Below are 12,032 nucleotides of genomic sequence, written 5' to 3'. Positions count from 1 at the left end.
AGAGAGAGAGAGAGAGAGAGAGAGAGAGAGAGAGAGAGAGAGAGAGAGATTACAGGCTATATCAATATTTACAAATATCCTGAGCGATAATCTTCGTCTTTTATTTACAGACAGTTACTCGACTCTGCACGATAAATATTCAACATGGAAGGTCAGAGATGGTCGTTCGTGTTTTTGTTTGAGATGGAGACGGCCGGATGAGAGTCCTTTTGATACAACAAACGTGATTTCACATATGGCGCATATTTAAATGGCGGCGCGATAAGGACGTTCCGTCGCATCTTGATTACCGATCACGCCGCGGTAAATTACACATTACGTGATTCTCTCTTATCTCCGCGCGTCGTGACGCGCTATATTTTTACACGTCACTCCACGGCCGCGTGAGAGAAAGACTGCGGCAGCTCGCCGCATCTTATCAACGCGTGCAATTCCGAGTCGAAATTTTGATGATACCTTGACGCTCTTAAAGAAAGTTTGCGCCTACTTAGACGATTTATAGCCTAGGTAAAACCTACTTTGACGATATTGATACTCATTAACTTCTCTTTTGAACCTTTAACTCTACCTTGTCAAAATTTTGACGCTACTTTGACGCTCTTAAAAATAGTTTGAGCCTACTTAGATAATCTACAATCTAGGTGAAACCTATTTTGACGATATTGACACTTATTTCTGTATCGAAATTTCGACCCTATGTTGAACCTCGAATTCTACACCGCAGTAGGAGCTACGATAGCAAAGCAGGTTTCATGATAATTTACTCCTACTTTGATGATGTCTGAAATATATGCAACAAATAAAATGTATATTTTGTATGCTATTTGACGTTTCTGTTTCGTTATTTATTAAATTTTTTAAATATTTCTATAAATATATATATTCTATGTAGGATCTAAAGCTTCAACAGAAGTTCGCAACTGAACCTACTTTGCTTCCTAAGATCCTACTATTATACAACCTACTTTGACGCTCAAGAAAGTGAAAGCGGAAATTTCAGACATCATCAGGGTCAAAGTAGGAGTAAATTATATCATTAGAATTAAACCTACTCTGCTATTTTAGCTCCTACTGCGGTGTAGAATTCAAGGTTCAACATAGGGTCAAAAGTTTGACTCGGGATTTCATCCGGCGGACAAATCGCGCCTCGCGAAAATTCGCGCCGCTTCCGGTAATCGCGAGCCGACGAATATTTCTCGCAGAGACGCCGGTGTCGAAGGCCCCCAAAGTAATGCACACGCCTGCAATCAATCGGGAGATAATGTGCGGCGCAACTTCGATTATCACGCGTGTTCCACGCAAATCCGATAATTATTATCTTGATGTAGGGAGCTTATCAATTGTAGAGCGCGCGTGCCGACTGATCGAACCCGAGTCGAAATTTTGATGCTACGTTGACGCTCTTAAGAATAGTTTGCGCCTATTTAGATGGTTTATAGCTTAGATAAACTCTACTTTGACGATATTGATACTCATTAACTTCTCTTTTAAACCTTTAACTCTACCTTGTCAAAATTTTGATGCTACTTTGACGCTCCTAAAAATAGTTTGAGCCTACTTAGATAAACTACAATCTAGGTGAAACCTATTTTGACGATATTGACACTCATTTCCGAGTCAAAATTTTGACCTTATGTTGAACCTTGAATTCTACACTGCAGTAGGAGCTAAGATTGCAAAGTAAGTTTAATTCTAATGATATAATTTACTCCTACTTTGACCCTGATGATGTCTGAAATATATGCAACAAATAAAATATACATTTTGTATACTATTTGACGTTTCTGTTTCGTTATTTATTAAATTTTTTAAATATTTCTATAAATACATATATTCTATGTAGGAGCTGAAGCTTCAATAGAGGTTCGCGACTGAACCTATTTTGCTTCCTAAGACCTTAATATTATACAACCTACTTTGACGCTAAAGAAAGCGAAAGCGGAAATTTCGGACATCGTCAAGGCCAAAGTAGAAGTAAATTATATCATTAGAATTAAACCTATTCTGCTATTTTAGCTCCTACTGCGGTATAGAATTCAAGGTTCAACATAGGGTCAAAATTTCGACTCGGGAGCATTGAGCACTTTCAGTGCTATAACTGCAATCAGGGTATATTCACAGTGATGTTTGACTGTTTCATTTTAAGAGAGTACTTTCAGCCTTCTACTATTCATTCAACAGCGGACCCGCTTGCTCGGACAAGGTTTGATGAAGGCGACGTGCCGTCAGCTGACACGCATTTCGCCGGCAACGCCAAATATCACCTGACTCGGATGTGCGTTCCGCGCGTTTCAACATTAGTGCGTTATCATGGCGGCTGCATTCCGGTAAACAAGGCACATTAGATCAATATCTGGAAATATTGATTTTACGCGCGTCTCTTGACATTTTCAAATTTAATATCTCAAAAACATTTCAAAGGTATTACGAATAATACGATCCCTCTGAATACTACAAAAATGTCTTAGAAATACTGAAGCGCGGAAGTTACTCGTAATAATAATGTTGATACAACGTTAAAAAGTAACATATTAGAAAACGTTAAATGTTGCTAAATATCGTTGAAATAGCGTTCCATTAATGGCTACTTTGTTTACTGAGTTTATCGCGATGCTATCAACGTTCTACGTAGAGGTGCCATTCTCGAAAGCATCGACAACATTGGCGGAATCGGAATCATTTTTCGCGTGTGCGCGCGTCCGCGTGCGATAACGAGCGGGCGAGAGTTAACGAGAGAGTCCATTTCCATCGGTGGAAAGTTTCTGTCGACGAAACACTGGCTATTCTGTCGCGCCATCGTCGTCGTCCACGTGCGACGATCCGCGAAAGAGATCGACCGCCGTCGTAATGCGCGCGCTCCTTCGTTTTATTAACGCTATCTCGACCGGGGAAGTCGCCGTCGCACTACCTTTCGGGGCAAAAATTCCGCCACAATTTTTCACTAATTGTACACGGAAAAAAAGATTTGGTTGAATTAACCAAATGTCTGGTCGAATATGAACGATCCAGAAATTCCGATTGAAGTAACCCGAATTCTGTTTAAGTTAACAAGATTTTTGGTTAACTTAAACAGAATTCGGATTATTTCAATCGGAATTTCTGGATCGTTCATATTCGATCAGATATTTGATTAGTTCAACCAAGTCTTTTTTCCGTGTAATAATTATTTTTGCAAATTACTCGTTGGACTTTCAGTTCTAATAACTACTTGCTACAAATTGCGGAGACGCTGTTATTTTTTTGTGGTCTTACAATAGAAGATGAAAAAACGCCAAAGCATGAAAAATTGAAAAAACTTTGTTGTACAAAGTCAATTGTCATAGAATATGATGCATGATATAGCATGAGATATAGCATGAGGTAAAATATAAAGAAATTTAAATGAAATCTGAGTGGCTACAAAATCCTAAATCTTAAACCTTAAACCTTAAGTCCTTGAACCTTTCAACCCTAAGCACTAAATCCTAAAGCCCGAAACTTTGAAACTGTAAATTCTAAGTCTTTAAACCTAAAGTTTATATAACTCAATTTCACTTATATTTCTTTATATTTTACTTTATATTATATTATATTATACTTTATATTATATCTACGTCAAGTTCTATGACGATTGACTTTGTACAACAAAGTTTTTCCAATTTTTCATACTCCTTTGGCGTTTTTTCATGTTTTATTGTAAGACCACGAAAAAATAACAGCGTTTCCGCAATTTGTAGCAAATAGCCATTAGAACTGAAAGTCCAACGAGTATTTTGCAAAAAGAATCATTACGATTGGTAAAAAATTGTGACGGAACAGATTTTTGCCCCGAAAGGTAGTCAAATCGCCTACTGTGCGTCGTGTGTTTCGCGAGCGAGGCGAGAACGTCAGACGAGAGGAAACTTTCGTACGACCTGTGAAGCACCCGCGCAACACTTCGGCACTTTGTACACCTCACGTGGAGTCGTGTTATCGCAGATCCCCGGGATTTACGGGCGATTGTGAGCTGGCCGTCACGTCGCTGCAACGTTATCTTCGTTCGTCGACGACAATATCAGTTGGGAGTCACACATAGTGTCAGAGAGTTACTTGTAAAAACAGCAATGAAATTTTTCTCGATTTAATCGAATGTATTCGTTCAATTCGACTAATTGACAATCGGTTCGAGTAAAATCAGTCGAGGTGTCTAATCAACGATCGATTTCAAAAACGAATCTAATTCGAAATCGCTCAAATAACGACTGTTTTATGAGCGAGGGGAAGTGTTCAATTGTTAACTGAACAACGCTTGTCGCAATATGATATATGAAAACGTTTGGGACTAGCCATTGGTAACAAAAAATCATGCTTTCGTGAGTTGGATTGTCCTTGCATAACCGTGGCCAATAAAAAAAACACAATTTCACAAGTTTTTTTTCAAGTCTATTCGAATTTGTTTTCAAATGTAGACCTGCCTGATAGCCTATTTTTTAAATACAATTGAAATCTTTGAAAGCAAACGTGAATAGATCTTTAAAAAATTCAAATAATAGACTGTCAGACAATAGACTGTCAGACAATAGACTGTCTGTCAATAATAGACAGGTAGGTCTACATTTCTAAAGAACAATAGAACTTAGCAAATTTTATTCAAGGTCGTTTAAAGGGAAGCTAAAAACCTTATCGACAGAATACTGACATTTTTCTACAAAGTTTGCGTCGTATTGGTCGTACAAAATTACGAATACTTCTACGCAATGAAAGTGCATGCAAAAATAAACAGGAGTATTGCTCAATATGTGAGAAAAACGAAGACAAATTTTTTAAATCTCAAGCTATCAATTAGCGTAATATTTGCCTAATATGCAAAAGTTCCATAGCTTGTACATACCGAAAGTATGGATGCTTGAAACATGGAAATTTTGAAGAACATTGCTATACTTTCTGAATTCAAAAACTTAAGAATATCGGACAAGTTTGTAGAAAGATTCTTACACATGCATGCTTAGATTTTCCACTGAACAATAACAAAATATTGCAATATATTTACGTAAGTATATACAAGATATGCGAAAAAGATAGCGTGATTGTGTTGGTGACGATGGTCTTTGCGTTATCAATAATTTTTTGAGTTTGAGAATTACTCAAAAAGTGAACACAAAAAGTTTGATATATCTAAGTAAATGAATACATACATCGTATGTAGGATAGACCGGGGATAGCCTCGAGGATATGTTACTCATGTGCTTTTTTTAATATTTATCTTGAGAAAGACAGTGGATATGTACAAACTTGCGAAATGATCCTTTTTTAAAACACCCTTTTCCCTAAATTTCACTAAAATCGCTATAATATTACAGTTAAAAAGATAGGAAGAAACTGATGCAGAAGTGGCAAAATAAATCTTCGAGCCTCTCGAAATTTTGTATTAATATTCTCCATCGTGAGTGAACAAAGTTTCTTCTCGCGAGGAACTACTAACTCGAAACTACTAAGCAAGATATATATTTTACGTGTAATCTTCTTTACTCTCTTCGCGCTGTTGAATAACTGAACGCGGTATCAAAATACATGTTGCTGCATGCATGTATTTTGGTTATTGCAGAACAGAATATACGGTTAACAGAATCGCGGCGAGCATTAACACATGGAAAGAAGAGAACCGCTTCTATTACACCCGTACAATCAGTCACAACGACAAGTTGTCTGAGAAGTTGTAAGCTCGAAATCCTGAGATATGGGACATCTAGTCCCGGTGTCCCCTATTCGGCATTCAATTATTCAAGGTTACAATTGATTTATATTCATATTCGCAGTATCGTAGTATCGTGGGAGATGACTCACAAGTAAACCTATCCAACAGTTACATTCCGATTTCCTTCTAATTTGATACAAATGTAGAAGTACAAAAAATATTCAGGTCATATTTTTTTATTTTGGCCCACTTTAAGTTTGTTGGGCAGTTTATAACTTTTTAATGTTCTCATTTCTATTACCAACAAGTACAACAAAAATGCATAAGAAATAAAATTGAATACAAAGATATAAGCATTTTTGGTTTGCTGATTATGAATATGAAGTCAAATGTGTAAAATTATTTGTATAAATAATAAAGTGTTTAAACAAAATATGTAAAAAGTTGAAAAAAAATTATTTATACAAATAATTTCTCGGTTTGGCTAAGATTTGAACCATTTTTGACTAATTTAGCACAGATTTCAAATATTTCGGTTGGAATCTCAGCTAAAGAAATTTAAAATGGCTCGTGTCTCAGCTATGCTGATTTTGTTAAGATTTTAATTAAAATTGCCGGATTTCTCTCTCTCTCTCTCTCTTTCTCGGTTTGGCTGAGATTCGAATCATTTTTGTCTAATTTAGCACATATTTAAAATATTTCGGTTGAAATCTCGGCTAAAGAAATTTAGAGAGATTCGTGTCTCAGCTATGCCGATTTTGTTAAAATTATTTAACTACATCTTGTATTCAATTTTATTTCTTATGCATTTTTGTTGACCTTGTTTATGATAGAAGTGATAACATTAATAAGCTATAAACTGTCCGTGAAATTCAAAGTGGGCCAAAATAAAAAAATATAAGCTAAATATTTTGGAGAAAGAAATCAGAGTGTACCTTTTAGATAGGTTTACTTGTCAGAAGCGTCAAGTTGAACCCGCGTTAAGGGGGGGGGGGGAGGCGCTTCTATCAGTCGTTATTGGAAAATTCTCGATTGAATTTGTTCATACTAATCGTTAATTGAACGATCTTTAATTAAATTTGCTAAACTCAATTATCAATTAAACGATCTTTAATTCCTACTGTTTATACCAATCGTCAATTAGAACGGTCTTTAATTGAACTCGCTGTAATCGATCGAACGGTCTTCGATTAAATTTGTAATTGAAATCAATTGTCAGTTCGATCAGCAATTGAATTTCCCTCATATCAATCGCCAATTGAACACGATAATCAATCAAGAAGATCATTAATTATTCGCAAAAACCTGCATAGTGCATAGTAATATCGCCACACACATACTGTTTGCTGTTGCATGCGCAGTCCAATGGACGCCGTGGCCAATTTTCGCCGATAATGTCCGAAACGGACGAGTCTTGCTAACAGCAGCGTCGAGTACATGATGATCATGCGGCACCTTCTTCCTCGAGGTGGGTATTGACGATTCAGTCGTTGCTTTCTCTTTCTTTCCCTCTCGCGCAGCTCCTCCGGACGGCCCGGCAAACAACACCGTGCACGAAGATTTACGGTCCGAGGTTAAGACCGGTCGACGGGGGTGATCATCGAGCACTCGGCGCGAAAATCGATTATTCCAAAACGTCCTGCGGGTTCCCGGCGGTTGGCCACGAGGAAGATTGATTACCTGCCGCGGCAATAACGTGGAAGACGCGAAGGAGACGGCTCGCGCGCTCGGCTCGCTCGATTTATCGGTTAATCTCGCGGTTATGGATAGGCCCGCGGAGAAGAATTGCGATGCCGCGTCGGCCTGATCGTCCGACTCTGTCGACTTCTGGACCGGCTCGGGAACGGAGCACAGGAGGGTGAGATCAGAGTCGCCAGACGCGGCGGACGAGAGTGCGATACCGATTGTCGTACCTCGTCGCCGAGACGTCGAGCAGCCGCGGCGATGGTCAACGACACACTGCTGCTTTCTACGCGATTGAATCGTATCGGAAGACGTCGTTATCGCGCCTCGAGATTAGAGACGAACCTGCCAGTAAACGGGAAGAGAAGGGAGAGGGTGGGCCAGCCAGGGCGAGAAATATCGCTGTGATCACGCTGTGAACCGGATGGCGAGGAGCAGAAGGAGGAGAAGGAGGGAAATCGGTGACGTTCGCATACGTCGTTTGCGTGGATCCGAGTTTATCGTTTTCCGAGCGTTTTCCCGCTCGTAATTGCCGAGGTTACGCAAAGTCCACGTCGACCGTGCTCTCCATGTGACGATACGCGGACATCGCGCGCTGCAGCGTGTGCTCTCGTCCGCCTGTCCGTCTGTCCGCGCTGGTGAACTTCGGCCCCGAGAATTGCGAATCACGTAAACACTAGCGCGCTGATATTGTAGAGCGAGCTATTCTTTTGCTGCGTTCACGTGGTGTGAGTGAGATCGATCTGTGCTCGATAAGTAATCGAACGTTGCGCGATGGAGTGGCGTTTTATGCGTGTGTGCGTGCGTGCGTGTGTGTGTGTGAGAGAGAGAGAGAATGAAATAAAGAGAGAGGAAGCGTTAATTACCATTTTAGAGTAGAACCTGAAGAACGCGAATGAATAAATACATGTAATATTAATGATACATATAATATTAATGTTACAATAATAATATTAATTTAATGATATATGTAATATTAATATTATAATAATAATATTAAAGCGATATAAAAGGTTCGATGATTAAAAATTGTTTCAACAAATGATGCAGAGTCTCTTTTCTTTCAGCCAAGCGTGAGCGGATAATTTCGAGTTAGAGCATATTTCGCGATCGTTTCGGTTATGATGGGCACATCAGTCGCTAATTGACCCAGTGAAGTATGAGTGATTATCGCGCGGGATTTAAGACGATCCATCGCGCTCAAAATGTCATGAATCACGGCCCACCTCTCTCCCGAAATTCCGGGGATTCTCTTGTGATTTAATTGACCGAGTGCCATTCAGTGCCAAAAAATATAATCCCGTCCTTAGTGGAATCTTCTCACATATGGACTCAAGAGGATTCTTTTAGATAAAAAATTCGATTCTTTTAAACAGTCCTCCTATAGGGTGTCCAATTCATGAAACACTCGTTGCGTGCAGGCGGAATTATGTCCAGCTGGACGGAAAATTTCTCTAACATTTCGTAGCCACGTAGGATTTTGAGTTATTGACTCAAGAAGATTCAAGAATAATCACGTACGATAGGATAGCGACGTCTATGTGTACTTGTACATTACTCTCTTAAAATAAGTCAATCAAAACAATATCACTAAAAACAAGTATAGCACTGAAGTGCTCAGTGCTATACTCGTAACTGATATCAGTGACTATTCATTGATTCATTTTAAGAGAGTAGATGAAACTGAACAATAAGGTCCTCTTATGAATGACTACGTAGTTTTTCAATTATTAATTATAGAAAATTAGTGTTCGGTCTGACGAGTTTTACTTGCACACAACGGGTGTTAGTCGTGAATTGTCAGTCACCCGTTGTATAAGAGGCTTTCGCTAAGGATGAGGTTATTTCGTCTGCGATCGTGCAAGACGCGACATATCGTACACATCAGTCGCGGAATAGTACGCGAGCGCGTGCAGCGAACTATCGAAAGTTCATGCAATGTTTATGCTTTGAGAACCGACGCGTATTGAATCTTGCTCCTCTGCCGCGCAGCGTTTAACGTCATCGCGTCTCCGCAGCTCGTAAATAAAATTCCGCCCGTTTGCGGTATTCCGCGTACGCGGGGATATCGGCCCGTAAAAAAGGATCCCTCTTCTTCCTCTTTCGTAGGGGACAATGAAAAGGACGGAAACATGAACGGATGCTTTTACACCGCAGTAGGAGCTAAAATAGCAAAGTAGGTTTAATATTCTAATGATATAATTTACTCCTACTTTGACCCTGATGATGTCTGAAATTTCCGCTTTCGCTTTCTTTAGCGTCAAAGTAGGTTGTATAATAATAGAATCTTAGAAAGCAAAGTAGGTTCAGTTGCGAACCTCTACAGAAACTTTAGCTCCTACATAGAATATACGTATTTTATAGAATTCAAGGTTCAACATACACTAAGAGAAAAATGTATGATATTTGGAACTATAATGGCATAGTAAAAAGATTATAGTTAGGAATATCTTTTTTATAGTAAATGTCACCATAATGTTTGTAATATTTACAATATAAGCATAGTATAACTGACTCATGTAAAACTTTTACCAAGAATTATAATTATTTGAAATAAAAAACATAGTAAGGTAGCAAATATTAAATGGTAAGAGAAATTAACTATTTTATATAGTCAATACAATTGGAATATTTGGAAAATATGGATACATGTAACTATATTCTCAAGCTTTACTATACATATAGAATAATAAGATGGTGACTATAAATGTTCATTCTGCTATATCTTCGTGTGTAGATGAACTATAAATATATGTTTAAGGCCAAAACAAACTATAAAATAGGTATAGTGAGATTATAGTTATTCCAACTATTTTTTTCTCTCAGTGTAGAGTCATAATTTCGACTCGAGAATGAGTATCAATATCGATAAGATAGGTTTCACGTTTTTCTAGATTGTAGATTATCTAAGTAGGGTCAAACTATTTTTAAGAGCGTCAAAGTACACTGAGAGAAAAAAATAGTTGAAATAACTATAATCTCATTATATTTAGTTTGTTTTGGCCTCAAACATATATTTATAGTTCATCTAAACACGAAGATATAGCAGAATAAACTCACATTTATAGTCATTATCTTATTACTCTATGTGTATATTAAAGCACGCTTTGAGAATATAGTTATATGTACCCATATTTTCCAAATATTCCAATTGTATTGACTATATAAAATAGTTAATTTCTTTTACCATTTAATATTTGCTATCTTACTATGTTTTTTACTTAAAATAATTATAATTCTTGGTAAAAGTTTTACATGAGTCAGTTATACTATGCTTATATTGTAAATATTACAAACATTATGGTGATATTTACTATAAAAACGATATTCCTAACTATAATCTTTTTACTATGCCACTATAGTTCCAAATATCATACGTTTTTCTCTCAGTGTAGCATCAAAATTTTGACAAGGTAGGTTTTAAAGGTTCAAAAGAGAAGTTAATGAATATTAATATCGTCAAAGTAATAGTAATGGTAATGGTACTCCGCGAAATGGTAAATGTGGATTAAATTCCCTGACGACAATACGAGCACAGCAGGATTGTATCGCGTAATAACAAGTTGCGCAGAGAGAAAGAGGGAGAGAGAGGCGGGGGAAGAATGTTTTCCATTATTTTGAAGAAGGTTAACAACGTCATCGCGGTCTGACAGTGACACGATTAATAATATTCAACAACGACGTGACAGAGAGAGAGAGAAGTAAAAGAGAAAGAGGGAGAGAATAGTGTCCGCTCGGAAATATGTGTTGACGAAACTAAATAGCAATATGAATTATTTCAATAGAGATAAACTAAATACAGCAGATAAAGATAGGTAACAACACGAACTCTTACAGTAGATAAATTAAGGTACAGCAGCATACTTGAAATAGTATTGAAAATTTTTTATCACACGCGTGATGGCTGAGATACAGCAGCATACTTGAAATAACGTTGAAAATTTTCTCTCACGTCGACGCGACGACTTCAACTAATTAAACGAATCCACCGGTGAAAAGGCTGACATGCAAATAATCAAAAGCCGTTCTTCTTGCTCCAATTTTTAGCTTATAAATAATCCTCTCTAGGATCCCCTTTGTCATGAGCGGCTTATAAACTGTATGAAAGCCTCGTACAGGTGAAATATGCGATGTATATCTCGACAACGCTGTCCGAGCTCGATAGAAACCCTTCAACTGCATTCTTTTATATAATAACACGTAATCCTCGAATAAATTTCTCTCTCTCTCTCTCTCTCTCCCTTTCTATCCCTCTTTCTCCCTTAACGAGCAAGCCTTTCTCGATTTATATTTATTCGCGGACTTGCAGTAATGGCTTTAACGAACAAACTTGCACACAAGGCTCGGCGCATACTTTCCAGCCACTCGACGGTTGCGATTGATACTAATAAAGCTCTGCGGCCGACGGTGGAATTCATTTCGTCGGTAGATTCGCTCCGCCGCGATTAAGCGAAAATTAAACGGTGACCTTTTCTTGTGACGCGAACGCCGCCATGATAGCGTTCTTCTCTCAGCAGATAGCGGGAAGTAAAAAATTCCTTCGGACGGTCGTGATTTTCTTATCGAAAACGAGCGAAGTGCGCACGATGTGTATTCCAGAATACAAGCGAAATAATACACACACACACACACACACACACACACACACACACACACACACACACACACACACACACACACACACACACACACACAC

The 12,032-nt window shown here is 38.2% G+C and overlaps 1 protein-coding gene across 2 annotated transcripts in view; it reads right to left on the bottom strand.

Annotated features, from left to right (window-relative positions):
- The window catches only part of LOC116851197 (delta-1-pyrroline-5-carboxylate synthase), a 75,221-nt gene that overhangs the window by 16,742 nt on the left and 46,447 nt on the right, over positions 1–12,032 (bottom strand). The window contains exon 1 of one of the 2 annotated variants that reach the window (XM_032830391.1): positions 6,994–7,641. The exons of the other annotated variant lie outside the window; for it this stretch is intronic. Within the exon in view, the coding sequence (XP_032686282.1) occupies positions 6,994–7,101 (108 nt within the window). The 5' untranslated portion in view covers positions 7,102–7,641. Of the gene's footprint in view, positions 1–6,993; positions 7,642–12,032 lie in introns of those variants that run through there. 2 annotated transcript variants of the gene reach the window in all.

This window comes from Odontomachus brunneus, unplaced genomic scaffold (assembly GCF_010583005.1).
Source record: "Odontomachus brunneus isolate Ranch 3 - 2012 unplaced genomic scaffold, Obru_v1 Obru_scaffold_167, whole genome shotgun sequence".
NCBI classification, from domain to species: Eukaryota; Metazoa; Arthropoda; class Insecta; order Hymenoptera; family Formicidae; genus Odontomachus; species Odontomachus brunneus.
The sequence above is the reverse complement of the archived record's forward strand: the minus strand, read 5'-3'. Positions and strand labels throughout refer to the sequence as shown.